Source organism: Drosophila erecta, unplaced genomic scaffold (genome assembly GCF_003286155.1).
Source record: "Drosophila erecta strain 14021-0224.00,06,07 unplaced genomic scaffold, DereRS2 tig00000092-arrow-pilon, whole genome shotgun sequence".
Classification (NCBI taxonomy): domain Eukaryota; kingdom Metazoa; phylum Arthropoda; class Insecta; order Diptera; family Drosophilidae; genus Drosophila; species Drosophila erecta.
Genome location: NW_020825207.1, coordinates 5541152 through 5556127, shown reverse-complemented (window position 1 = coordinate 5556127; position 14976 = coordinate 5541152). Strand labels below are relative to the sequence as shown.

The 14976-nt window shown below is 43.7% G+C and overlaps 1 protein-coding gene across 3 annotated transcripts in view; it reads right to left on the bottom strand.

Annotated features, from left to right (window-relative positions):
* The window catches only part of LOC6546669, a 37929-nt gene that overhangs the window by 15480 nt on the left and 7473 nt on the right, over positions 1–14976 (bottom strand). For all 3 annotated transcript variants that reach the window (XM_015156143.2, XM_015156144.2, XM_026980379.1), the window contains exons 2-3: positions 13234–13959; positions 1011–1209 (exon numbers count right to left, since the gene is read on the bottom strand). In XM_015156143.2, coding sequence (XP_015011629.1) covers positions 1011–1209; positions 13234–13268 — 234 coding nt within the window. In that variant the 5' untranslated portion in view covers positions 13269–13959. The remainder of the gene's footprint in view (positions 1–1010; positions 1210–13233; positions 13960–14976) is intronic.

Below are 14976 nucleotides of genomic sequence, written 5' to 3'. Positions count from 1 at the left end.
TGGACTCGGAGCTTGGTAATCGAGACACGCAGCCTCTGGAGCGGATTCGTGGGTTCAATTAGCGGGAGCCGTGACTTCTACCTCGGCCGACTCTCCAGTGGATTCTGCTTCCCAGAAGCATTACCGCGTCAACTGCCATTTACATGGAGCAGTTCCCGCCTGGCTTGGCTCACCCGGCTCATTTGCAGCCGCTTATGGACCATCCAGGCACATCCACAGGCCGTAACTACCATAAATCAACTCCAGCGGCTGCGCATGCGCCATACTTAGTGCTATTAAAACGTCACGGAAGTCGGAACGTGAGCAGCGGCGAGAATCTGAAATTCGAATGCCATGGAGAGAATGGGAGCCATATGGGAGCACCGTACCATCGATCCATGGGAAAGCCTAGACCAGTCAAGGCTTGAACGCGATCAATTAGGCCGAGAAATTTGGTGGAGAAATTGTGGCGAAATTGGCCAGAAATTGCCGGCAAGTGAGCGGCAGAAGACTCCAAGTTGGCGTGACCCGGGCTTGCCGGGATTCCGGAGACTCGCATGTCAAGAGGTCATTTGGCCTGACCTGCGGAGTCCTTCATCAATCTGTGGAACGCCGCTGCGATGTGTCTCGAATGGCACGTTAACGAGTTCAAGTGGCTCAAACTTTAAAGAGCCGAGTTCAAAGGTGTTTGCCTCGCCAAGAGGCTCGTTTGCATGCCGCACTTTGGGAAAATTCTCCACACGCCAACAATGGAAAGCGAGCTGCTCTTTTTTGCTTTCCCCGCCAAATGGCAAAAAATTGGGTTAACCATTCAAACAAAAAGGAGAAAAAGTTGAATACACCAGAGCCGAAGGTTAGTTGATGGCGGGTAAGTAATAGTTATGTATATACGGGGGCTATGATTTGATTCGAGCTGATTGTCTATAATTGGATCCCAAAAGCGCTACGTGCCTTTTCACAAACCCAAAACCCAAAAGCCGGGAGTCACCAGTTACCAAGGCTAGGGGCTAATTATGGTGTCAAAAACTCACCTTATCACAGCCGCCGGATCCGGTGATGGAGCCCCCATGCCGCTCCAAGGGCAGAGTACCCGCCTCCGATTCCACGGGCGTCCTCGGCTGGTGGACCAACTGAATCCTGCCCTGCGAGATCTGTATGTAATTCGGAGGTGGTGGCATACTATCGAGCACATCCTCCTTGTCGTCCTCATCGCAATCCTTCTCGTTTTGCCTGAAAGTACAAGGAATAAAATGTTAATAAAATCTTAGCTCTTAAAGCTGATTGCCCAACCGAATCGCTAGTAATTGTATTACTTTATTGTGCCTCAAAATGGTTGCATAGTTGGCATACTTCGCGTAGATTGCCCCATAAAGAAGTGTCAAAATATTTCCTATTGCTCACGTCGCTTATCGGAAAACGCCGAAAAACGAAACGAAACAAGAGGCAAAGTTATTGCACAATGCAAATATATACCGCACCAAGTATAGTAAATATAGGCTAAGCGAAACTATGTGGAGGCAGCTCATAAATTGATATGTCCGATAGTTGCACTAAGCCATACACTAAACAAATTAAAGCAGAGCTATAAGTGACTAGGGTTTAGTGATGGCTTTTTTTAGTGTTAATAAAATATCACATCGTTAAGTGAGTGTAGAGTAGCCCATGCTCACTGTACAGCTCCAGCTGATGGGGGCTACCACCTTGGGGCCATTTCTGACACGACCCAAATGGACTGCGACAGAGATATCAATTGTGTCGGGGTGTATCGGGGTGTGCAAAGTGCATGGGATCGGATCACCTGCTGCTTTGGGGGCCTTCGGGGGCCTCGGATATGTGTGCCTGCACATGGATGCAGAAGTATCTTCAGTATCCCAGTGCTAACGACGAAAAGTCGCTCGTTATTTCCAATTGAATTTGCAGCTAAGTGCAAATAATTCGATAAAATTGCCACTCGGAGGCATTCGAGTGGGCAAACACAGGCCAAAAACAAAGCAAAAAAAAAGAACAAAAATCCAAAATCACCATGAGGCCAAAATGCTTTCGGCTTGCCAGCTTGTCTACGTTCACATCTAAGCCAACTCTAGCACCACAGCCCCTCAGCATCATGGCTCTTAGCTCCTTTAGCCCGGTCCAGCTGCAATCCAGTTTTACACACTCTAACTATCGAGTTGCCGACCGACTGCCGCTGCCGACTGCAATTGAATAAATGGCCGCAGAAAAAAGAGCTGCAAACAATCTTACAAGCTAATCGCACAAAATGTTTCGTTTCGTGTTTGACGTTGACACCGGGACAAGTGGGCAGTGGCCATTGGCCAGTGTCCAGTACCAATGCATCCACACACGAGTATATGGCCAAATATATACTATGCCCAGCATATCGGTGTCCATATCGCGCGTATCGCTTTTCCAGCACTCGCAGCATTCTGCTGCCCACGTGCCGCATAGCATTTCCATCCGTCTTTGATTTATTGGCATCGAATAAAGCAATCAAAATCAATTTAACTGTTATCAAGCTGGCCATTGGCAGTCGGTAATTAAGTGAGACGCCAAGTAGCGCATCGCGTGCAAGTGCGTCAGCCATCTGGAAATCATCCGCAGACTGGCAGTCATCATCCTGCCGCGTTTGCGTTAGATGCAAACCTAATTAGCCGAGTCAAAAGGCCAGCTAATGACATTACAGGGCTTTAATTAATGTAGCTCCCCTCCCGTTTCTCCCCTCCTCGACTTTTCAGTTCCATCCCATCAGCCAACCGATCAATTGACAGTGAAATAGTGCCGAAGGCGCAAGGTGCAGAGTGCAAACGTTGCACTTTAGGCGGACCAATTTAGCACTGACTCATCCAGCTTATGTGTGCCCAATATGCACTGCGAGAAAAACGGGGTGCCACAGCAAACACTTTGAATAGTTGGGAATTAGAATGTGAACTGGGAAAAGGAACCTAAACATAAACATAATATATTTGTACATTCATTAAATATTGTATCTCAAGATCTTGATTCAGATGGATAGAACTATAATTGTGTGATTAATAGTAATGGGCTTCTCAGCAACATAATCCACAGCATGCCATTTCCTTTCTCGCAGTGTGCGAATTCAGTAGCCATAAGTTGCGCACAAGTTTTGCTTGAATTTGCATTTCTATCGAAGTGCTCACCGCCGAGTGTGTGGATGATAGCTCCCCAAGGGGAATTGTTCCGGTATGGCTATAGCTTCACCGATTCCCTATCCAGCGGTCATTCGGCTAAGCCCCCCAATCCCCCCAATCCCAAACCGCCAATCCCCGCCTTGTTCTTTTTCTGCCTTTGTGGCACATTCGTTTACTGATTATGCGTTTTTATGCGACGACCATAAATTTCCGCTGTCACTGCTCCCGTCCGCTTCCTCTTTCTCCCCTCTTCTCCCCACAGATATCCTCAATGTATCCCCCATATAGTGGTTCCCCCACCCAATCCAGACTCAGTCGCCGGCTGTCCAGCGCTTATCACTCGGCCACTGCAGTTGGCATAAAAATAAATATTGCACAAATGCGTATAAAAAGTAAATAAAATCGGGCAAGTAGCCGTCCGTTTTATACGACCTACAAATAAGCCGCATAAGGCGCTTACTACCGCTTCCGCCCCGCCATCCCCCTCCCCCGCGCTCCGATTTACTGACCGAGATGTCGTCGGAATCCCGTGCCGTCTTTTAAGAGCGATTTGAGGGGCATAATTATGCGCACAGTGTAATTGAGGGCTGCTCGCGCCGATAAGCCAAGAGGCATAATTGTGGTCCCGGAATCGCGAGATAAGGAGCCATGAGCTTAAGCGGATTGCTCGGTGATGAGTGACCCACTGAGTGGTCACTTTTGCCCCACACTTAGTCACACGGAAAATAAAGTAATATCTCATGAATTTCAAAACGTGGATATAAAAAGAGAGTTTACTTGCAGGGTTACCAATGAACTTTATAGCTTTATAGAATAAATACCATTGTGCCGAGCCATTTGAAACCAATCAACATAATCTAAATGCGTGTATGGCAGATACTTTTGGCCACGTTTAATATTCGAGTCATGGACGTACTTAGTTGATCATTTTTCGCTGCCTACTGACGTCCGCTAAACGCTCAATTTGCATTAAACACACCGAATTATTAAACAGCAACTGCAAAGTGCATGTGGGAATATTTGCACACATGCTGTTATGAATTTTCCAGCGTTTGCCTGTGTGTAGATGTGTGTGTATTGACAATGAGGTCGCCAGAGCAAATAATTTACAGTACTCTGCAGTAATTGCCATAATTTTCGACTGCCATTCGAACACACGGCTATGCCCCCAATACCCCCATACCCTCCATAGCCCGTCATGAACTCTCCGCCGCCCCCATTCCTGTCATGAATATTGAAAATCGAAGTTAAAGTTGAACCGCCCAACTGTCCAGCTGTCCAAGTGCCTGAATGTCCAACCAACTGCCACAGAGCTCCAATGCTCCACTACTTGTGGGTGCCCACTGACATGGGCGTGGGCCGGAAAAAAGAAACTATAACTGAAACCGAAGTAGAAACAAAAGCAAAAACACACACTGGCCACACGCAGATGAAGCTGCAGCCTCCTCCAAACGGGGCCTCACATACAGTGGAGCCTCTAGAGGGCGGAAATGCTCAGATTACGTTTCACTATAACAAATGGCTAGTGAGGCCTAGAAACACTTGTTTCAAAATAGGTTTGCACAAAAAGTAATTAAAAAGAAAAGTAGGTCTTGATCCAAAATACTGTGACTACAAATATACATACATAAATATTTATGCTTTAATCTCCCACTTCTTAACCGAAAAGAAAGAAACTTTTTGAAATAAGTATTTCAAAAATAGGCCCAAGTTGTTTTAAGCTTTAAGTTCTCCAGCATCGAATTTGAAGTGAAAATCACTGAGTATTTTAAAATTCAGACAATTCAGACAATAGAGAACTATGCGCGCACTCCTGAAATATCATTTTAAAGTACCACCCCACTTAATACTTTCCGCTCAAAGACTTTGCTCTGTGGCAACGATCCGATCTGATAGAAAAGTGCAATCCTGCAACTTGTAGAGCACTACTGTTTGTCGAAGCGGTGGAGTTTTCCGTTCTTTGAATTGCATAATTTATGAGTCTCGAGATCGATTTTAATCGTTGCTGTTGTATCTCACGGCCTTATATGGCCAGTAGTCGCTGGGATAGAACAATGTGGCAGGGGGCGTGTTGGTGCTGTATGCCTTCACCGTTACAAACACATACACGCATACAGATGCAGATACGCAGATACAGATACTTATGCAGGCACTTATGCATGCTTGTGTACATATGTTCCTGTTTTAATTTATTCATGAGCTGGCGAGCGGACTAAGCTTCCGTTATAAATCCGCGCTTAGTGCACTTTCTGCTCCGTTGCACAGTGAGTGCTGCATCTCGCTCGCACGCACTCCCCCTCTCACTCGCACTCGCACTGGCACGTTTGTTTGCTCGCCAAAGGGCCCTCGTCTTCGGCTCACATGTAACCCATTTCGCAGAGTTGAAACAAATCCAAATCCAGCAACGCAGCCCAAATAGGCGTGTCAGCCTGTCCCCTTCCCTCAGAAGTTTGCTCCAGAATGGGGTCTTCATTCAGGGCTGTCAACTGCGGATATTTTCACGTCGGATCTGGCCACATATCTTGCGCCATTTACACAGGGGAGATCTTTATTTGGGCGGCATTTGTTAATGGTAGGTTGTCATAGATAGCACAATAAATACGAGTAGTTCTGTTGAGGCTTACAGGCTGCCATGGTAATTGCGTTGTGCAAGTTCTTAGATTTCTCAATGAAATGACATTAATTATACACCTCTTCTTAGTATAATGCATTTTTATTCCTCATAGGGGGATAGACTTTAAGTTGTATTACTCTTAGCCTTATAATTAGTGTTTAGGTGACCCAAAAAGATACAGTTCTCTACGTATCAGTTCATTCGCTACTTTCTTATTAAACTATGATAAAGTAATATGACAGCTTTTTAGCTGTTCAAGCTAGATATTCCCCAACAAAATGCCCGCCACCACTATCTCTATGCTGCCGCTTGAATGTGTATTTTGCCAGTTGACAAAGTATGGCCCAAAGTGTTGGGCAAAGTCAAACAAGAGGCCAAAAGTGGGTGCATCTGCATCTGCAACAGCATCTGTGTGTGTGTGTGTGTGTGTGTGTGTGCGTGTGCACAGGGCTTTTGGGTTCAGCTACTCAGCTAAGTAGTTATGGCATTGTTTCCCAGCGCCGCTCCAAAACTGCGTGGGCGTGATGAGAAATGCGAGTAGTTGGCCCTTCTCATTTCAACACCCTCTTCGCCCATCGATGCTATCGATGCGCCGAGTTGATGACCCAAATCTGGAGGTGCATGTGTGTACGAGCATATCGCCTCTACGGCTCTTATTTTGATTCCCAAGTGATACTGAGCCCACACTGGAAATTTGCATAATTTGACGACAAGTCGAGTTGGGGATTTATTACACACGCTTCATATGAGCCAAGCCGCATATGGAATATGGCTAAAAGCGGGCTGGCGATAAGCATCATATAATTGTGCCGAACAGGAAATTACGACGACATAATTGAGTGCCATGTTGCCGAATCGAAATGAGATCGCTGTAAAGTAGAGTCCCAAATCCACGGGTGCTCCCCTTTGGGGGGCATAATTCTGCCTACATCGCCAGTTTGAAGCTCCAATGAATGGGAAAGAGGCGCCAAAGGGCAAAACCGAAAAGGCAAAAGCCGCAACCATATACACATCTGCTGGTCTGTGTAAATATTTATGCAAATATAAACAAGGGCCGAATGGCTGCCATGTAAATACAATGCTACTGCCAAATGCAATAGATTAAAGCCATCCAGAGACAGGCCTGTGTCACGTTCCATTCCGGGAACCAGGCAGTAAGGAGCCAGGCACCCAAGGAACCGGGCAACCAAAGGAGCCTCCAACACGAAACGGAAGTCAAGTGGACACTTGCTGCTTACCTGGCCAAACACCTGGGACCTCCGCTGATTGACAGGCGCGAGCCGATGGTGGCCACTGCATTTGCATATCGAGAAAGTCACTCGGAGAATAAATGAGGTTTGCGAATTGGAATTCAAGACTATGCGTTTACAGTGTATTGAAAACAGTTTCCTAAATCATTACTTATTATGAACTTTTGTGCTCAGAAAAAACAGTTTCCTAAATCATTACTTATTATGAACTTTTGTGCTCAGAAAAGGCATACTTTTTAATTACTAATAGAGTTACATGTGATTACTCATAATGATGTTACTTTAAAAGCTTTTCTGAACTGACAAGTAACTAATAAAGTTAGTTTTATTTGAGCATTAGCATATACAACACGATTCATTTAGCTTTCGAGTGGTTTAGTATTTTAGCTTAATGTGTTCATTAGGCGAACAACACATTCAATACTAAGTTTCATTAGTTATTGCTTTTGCTGTTGGCCTCAATCGAATTTAGTCAATTTGTGATTTACTCTGCATTGGTGAGTGCAGCTCTCTGAACTTCAAGTAATTAAGCCACTAGTGTGTGCGGATTTCCCTCAGTGTAGGCAGCGGCGGCGGCGGCGGCGGCGTCTCCCTGCCTCCAAAAGGAAGCCGTCTAGGTGCAGCCGTCTGTTTGGAAAGTTATTTGCATGCCACGCTTTAAGCGGAGCCGCTCCTCAACTCTCGGGTGCTTTGCATGCAGATTTTTGATTGGCACTTGGCCAAGCGGAAGCGATCAGTATCGCTCTCACTTCAAGGACAATGGCACGTTAATTGCGGGGAGTAGAAGGAGCAGGAGGAGGACGCCAGCCGATATCGCCGAATTGTTTGCCCCAGCACACCACCACGCACCCTAATGACCCATAAACACTGGCTCAATAGGCCATATCCGCTGTCGTTGGCCAGATAACGCACCTCGACCCGGGCCACCTGTCGCCCCAGTGCCCCTTATGGCCAAAACGGGCACATCTATAACGAATGCCTGGCCGGGTAATAAACACACGTACCCACACATCAACTCTATTTATCAACAAACATTTTCGCTGGCCCCGCAACAACAATGGCACCTAGTTGGCTGTAAAACCCCGGGTCGTGTTGTGTGAATTGGGGCGGTTTGGGGTTCATTTGGGGAGCCCCACCCTTCCAAGCCATCAACCCACCAACCCACCAACGACCAAACCCAAAAAACTGACTTGCGTTTAAAGCAAACGTTAGGGGGAAACTTTTAATTAGAAAGCAAGTACGGTCAGCTGGAAAATGGCTGGGGAGCAGTGGAAAATACGGAAACTATGCACGGGAATATTTCATTATGTGTATACGTATACGAAGTACACATGTACATTGTACACGTCGGTGCACAGAGAGAAATGGCATGACCCAAAAATACATGTAACTATAATTATTGTACGAAAGCATAGAAGGAAAGGATAACTTATGAATCAAAGCATAGCAATTGTCAAATATTCTTACAATTCTTCAAAAGCGATAGTTTTGATCACCTGAAGATAGCTTGTATTATTTATTTGTTGTTATCTATACGTCATCTATTTGTATTCAGCATGAATGAAACTATTGTTACTACTGTTTTTATGCATTTTTTTTTGTGCATGCGTGACTTTTCCGAGCCAGCGAACTCTGCATGTTTAGGCCCAATAACGGAATTGAACGAACGCACAATAGTTGGCAATCAAGCGAGTTGAGATGGGGTAGGTTAGGGTCATTCCACGCATCAGGGATTGGCTTGGGGCGCAGTTCTCCATGGCGCTCGCTCCCGATCCGAGTGGCCGCCCCCAAGTTCCCAAATCCCCATTCCCAGATGATAAATCGCAGGCTGACATCTCCATTGCATCTGCATGTGTCAGCCGCTCATTAAAAAGGTATTCATCATTATGGCGACCGCCGTTGCAGTTGTCGCACCCAAAGTGAAAATGCCGCCAAGACTGGCTGCGAGAATCGGTATCTCGTATCTTTTGCGGCGGCGTGTTTGCTGTCAAAATGCATTCCAACTGGGGGGAAAAGTGGGGCTCCTCCGATGTTTTCATTAATTTCAATGGGGGTAAGGTACAACGACTTTAAGGCCCGAATGATCGATGTTAATGAAGAGTGTATCTTTGGGATTTTCGCAACACGCAATCATAGCTTCATGAACTGATGGTTTGGCATTTTGGGATTATAAATCGCTTAACTAATTCAAGGCAGCGATAGTAATCCCCAGTAATGATCGTTAGATTGATTTCATAAATTATGTTCGGTGCAAATGCAACATTTCCTGGTATTGGTAAGAGGTTATTCACTACTTCCAAGTCTAATTCGCAACTTGATCGTTTAGCGAAGTAGTTATGTTAGATTTATAGCCAAATATAGATGCCAAGGTGGCTAATTGATGGCATGAAATAAAACAAGCTTATGGCGCAAAACGTGTTGGTATGCAAATCTCTAGAGCGAATGTCTATCATTAAAAATAAACGTGATGGCAATCGTAGTAATGGAAATAACATTATGCAGTTTGTGCATCTGTTTTCCTTTAATTCTGACTGATATCCATTTTAACTTCATCCAGTTGTGCATTTGTTCGCATAAGAAACCACAACCAGATTGAAAGAACTGAAAACCTTTTAGTCACTATCAAGTTACTTGCTTTTAATGTGAGAGTATCTCGGTTTCGCTGTGAACTTGGCCATATGCGGCATGTATCGAGGTGCAATTGTAATGCTCGGGCTTTCTTCTCCCCATTTTATTTTCGTTATTGTGAAATTGTTCAATAATTTTCCTTTTTCTTGTCCCGTCCCTGCTGTCATCTTGGGCCCCTTTTCGAGATGAGATGGGATGCGTTATGCGATATGTGCGCCACTTTGGCTTATGATGGAATTGACACTTCAGTTTCTGTGACACACGAAGTGCGGGACGCCCATCAAAAACAGACCCGGGGCTCTGATACATACTGTAAGCTTAATTCCCCAACCCATCCATCCATCCAATGCGAAGTAAAATAGAGAGATGCCAGATAGTGGAGGCAGACGCACTTGAAATGCATAAAATGGCATTTTCTTTTGTGTGTGCAATGAATGCTTGGGCTTTTGCCTCTTTGGTGGCTGTTTTTTCTTCGAGTGGAGTGGGAGTGTGGATTTTTACGGCCAAGTGGAGTTGGGGTTTTTAGATGCATTTGCTAGTGCTAATGGCGCATTTATGACCACAGGGTTGCAATCGCAAACTCAGGGTTGTGAGTGTGGTGGTCTATCAGTCGACCAATTTGTCCTCTCGTCACTTGGCATAATAAACTCTAACCCCAATCGCACACATATGCATGTAGCTTTTGTAACAGCTGAATAAACCCCTGCGTAAATTGTTTTATCATCACGAAAAGTTTCAGTTTGGATTTCCGCTAATTGCCAAAGAGCAGCCCTGAAGTTTGCCTTGGTTTCATTTCATTTTCATTTTATGCCTTTTCTTTTGTGTGTAATCTAAGCTGAAAAACGGCGGGGGCACTCTATATAGCCTACATACATAACTGTAAGTTCCCACTGCCTCACGCTTTGTTGCACCACATTTCCTTTAACCCATAAAAACCAGGCACATGCGCAGCGTCGAGATGTAAAAGATACAGATACATCCGATATGGCTGCCAAAAGGCGGAAAACAATGGGAACAGGGCGAAATGAGTTTGAAATTGAGAACGAATGAAGAAACTGCCGGCGGATATATCGTTGTGGTTCTTAATGTTGGCGGCGTTACTCTTGTAAGTCGCACGAATCTTCCTCCCGTATCAATCATAATTAGGAGGCCAGTTTCTGTAAGTTTTGAGGAGCACTAAAGTTTTCCCGACTCTCAAGCGCACACAGGCCTTAAACATCCCAATGACTTTAGGTTTTACGCTCGTGAGAATCCATCAGCATCGTATGTTAGGCATACACAGAGAATAATAATTTTTAAATGTGTTCAAATGTGGAAATTGCAAATAAGTTATGAAGGGAGAACCAATTTAAAATGTTTATTAGCTGGAAGCTGTAAATTAGCAGTTAAGTGAGTGGGATTTTAAAATTCTTTGGAAAGAACTCAGAACAATAAGACATATTTTTTTAAATATATCAAATATATAAATTTGTGCATAACAAGAAAGTGTAAAAAACAATCAAGCTTCCACTAGCTTGTTTATTTGGTATATAATTTGCTAGGAGTAAAGAAATAAATAACTAAAAGGTCATAAGGCAAAACGAAGTTGAACAGCAAATCTCGAGAATCTCATCAGAACATTAAAGTCCCACACAGAACATTTTGAAGACTTTTTTTTAAGACTTCCAAAATAAACCGACTTAAGTCTGAACTTTAATCAGGACTTTAATGTGGTTTTTATTTTCTTCGAGTGTTCTGCATGCAGCTGCACTTGCCTCCATCCGACTTTTCGGAGCCCACATCCCAACACATCAAATGTTTAGTGCTTAATAAAGTGTGTTATGTCTTTTGTGTAATTATTTTTAGCTTTAGTCGCGCTTGAATGCCGCTTTAGGAAAGAGGGAAGTCGAGGGGAGGGGAAAGGTCTTACAGACGTTTCTAAACGAACATTATCGTGTGTGGGCCCCCAAAACACGGAGATCTTAAAGGTTTGGGGCCAAAGCTCCGAAAAAACACCCCTTCCACTTGGCTTGATGCTTATGTATATCTGCTAGATACATTTGTACATATATGTAGACCCATGGTATGTAAATGCGAGAGTTCCACCTACAAGGTGCTTTAGGCTTTTGGGCTTTTGGGTTTCTATTTGCACAGGTGTTTTTAGCACCTGGGTTCATGGCTGCCTGATGTGTTTGGGGCATTAGTTATCATCATCGTACGCCTCCGGGGGGCGTGTCACCGGTAAGTGCTAAAAGGCATTCGACTGCACTTTTCTGTAATAATTAGCACATCATGACTTGTAAATAAAGGCCCTCCGTGCTGGACATCGTTTTCCGTGGAACAAACTTTACCTGCTCCACATAAATCGAGGCCCTCTAGATTATGAAGAACGTATCCCAAATGCAACCTTATTTCATTCAAAGCTGCTCATGTTACTAAGCACATTGATACCATCCAGTAATACAGAAATTCTTATTTATACCCGTTACTCGTAGACTAAAAGGGTATACTAGATTCGTTGATAGATAAATTATTCTGACCACAAACTTTGTCGTTTTCTTATGTTTTTCCATCTCAATGCTAAAATTTCGATAGTTTGGCGCAAACTTTCGTTTGTTTTTCCATTGCGATTGCTTTTCCCACGGAAATCATTTGGCAGATGGCTTTTTGATTGCTCTGGCTGCTAATTTTTGGAGAGGTAATGGCCCGCGAGCCAATCTCGAAATTCGAATCGCATCGAAGCATAGTTCAATTTTCGCTTTAGGCCAAACGAAACCGGTCCACAAGATGCTAGCCATCAGCAATCAGCTAATAATAAAGATTTTAACCTAATTGGCTCATTTAACGCTGAACAAAATCATTATAATAATAATGACGATGACTGATGACTGCTGCTCGCTTGAGTTGAGTCGCAAAATGATGGCCTTCGGAAAACTGGAGAGGGAGTGTATCGCAAGTCGCCAGAAATTAATTATACAAAAGTAAGTTTTGCCACTGCAACGTTCCTTTTTCTTGGCTGTCTCTTTGTTACTCGCCCATTTTTGTCAGCGATTTTGCAAATTGAAAAGGTTTCCCCACCGCCTCAACGTCCCACCGCCACGACCTGCCCCCTCGACCAATGACCTTTATCGCGAAAGTCATTAACAAAGGAATTGGGGCATGGCAAGGAAGCAGTCGAAGTCGAAGGACGACTAAAAAGGACAGCATTGATAAAGTGGAAGGAAACACATAAAAGCTGCTGGACATAATCGTATCCGCGGGCAAAAGGGGGGTGGTCTACACACAGAGAAAAATGTCAGCTCAAAAAATGTATTGCAATTCCTAGATACTTAACAAGCTGGTTCGTTTTACAAATGTGTGGAATGTGGCTACTTAAAAATGCAATCAAAAACGTTCTGATAATCCTTTGGGTCAACAAATACAAAATGAAATTCATAATACTTGTTGTTTTGTTTAGACTTATTTTTTTAATATTTTGTATCATAAGTTTTTTGTATCTAAAACTATATATTCCTTTGAGAATGAAGATTCAATTATGGGAAATTATACTTTTGTCTAAATACCTTACTTTGTATTATTTTGTGATAATAGATAATAGAATTTTTCCAAGTGCCTTGGCATTTTCTTGGTGACTTACTTGCGTGCCAGGCGTTTCCTTATTCCCGCGAACATTTTGGGTTCTCCTTGGGCCGCTCGCCTTTATCCGCTTTTATGTCCGTACTAATGTTGTATTGTAAATTAAATTGCCGATTTCCGGGGGGTTTTCGCCGCTCCAGCGCTATCTGTACCGCTACCGGCCAAAACAAAAAAAGGGCAACGGAGTACGGCGACACTTAAAATTAATTAAAAAAGCAGCAAAAAGGCGCAAACGCAATTGTCGCGCAGCTTCACTTCATGTACTCGAACTTGTTGGTTTTCAGCTTGTTTTTGTTCATTTGGCGAGTTGTTTTTGGTGCTATTGATGCTGTGGCGATTGGCAGCTTTTGGACGCCTCATTGCAAGAGGCGGACGGAGAAACAAACCAGCTAGCAACAAACAAATGGGGAAAACAGAAACCGAAATGAAAATCAATTAGCCAAGTAGGCAGCTGCAACTGTTCGCCGGAGATTTATTTCTATATACGCGGACGGATTGTAGATTGTGCAATCCGTAATTCGTAACTCGTAATTCGTAATTCGTTATTCGTAATTCCTAATTCGACGGAATCAATAATCCTCAGCTGCGATCGCAATCGAGCGTTTCCATTTTCCAACGCACAGAAACACTTTCAATGCACCCAAATATTTTCATTCACATTCACTTCATTTACGCTCCACGTTGACAAACTCCTCTGGATTTGGTCTTCTTTTTTCTCAGCTGGGCGCTGAAACGAGAAAAGGAGAAATTCACACATTATTTTCAAATTTATTTCCCCTTCATGTGTATCATCAACAAGCATCCAAATAAAAAGAGGGGCATTTCGGGAGGGTCACATAAGCGATTTATATAATTGACGTGTCGAGTGACAAATTCGAAGCATTTGCTTCCAACAAGTCGCGTCGAATGGGATTTTAGGTTCCGACTTTTGAGGAGTTACAGCATCAGCAGAAGTGTCGTAATTCTGCCGGACAAAACTGGGAATTGGAATTTACTACACTTATTTGATATGCTACGAAACCACAAGTGGTAAATTAAGGGAATATATATAATGCTGACAGGGTCACGTTTTCGTTTGCTGCCAGATCATGTACACAATATTACTATCAACGATTTAGCTGCCAATTATTGTTAAGTGAATTTAAAGCCAATTTTGAACTTGTGATCAAATAAATGAAAATATTGCAATGCCAATAAGGGCTATACTCCACATTTAAAATAGATATATAAAACCACTAAAAAGTAATGCATAAAAACGCTTTAGAATCTGTACTTGCGCTGCTACAAAGTTTTCTTCATTTGTATTCAACGACTGTAGAGATTCCAAATCTGGACTACCTATAGCAATTAGTGCTTATTAATGAACAGAGCAGATTCTCTGCCTGAAAACTTTTAATGATGTTTCGGGCCTAACGATATTGGCAATTAAATGCCGCAAAAAGTTCCCTAAAACAATTGGCTGGAAAACAACTGTTACTGTGTGAAGGCATTTAGTGGTCCACCAGCCCGCAGAAGTGAAGAAGTGAAGATTTATGGTCTGTGAATTTGATGGAATCGAGGGAGATTTGCAGCAGAAAAGTCGGAGTCTGCTGGCGTTGGAGAATGGGAATGTCTGGCATTTCGGATGGATGGCCACTGATAAGGCGGCCGTGCGATCTGCGCCGGAACAGAATGGGGAACATCAATCATGGCCTCAATCTGTGTGTGACCCCCATCCATTTTGGCCAGAACGGATGCAGATGTA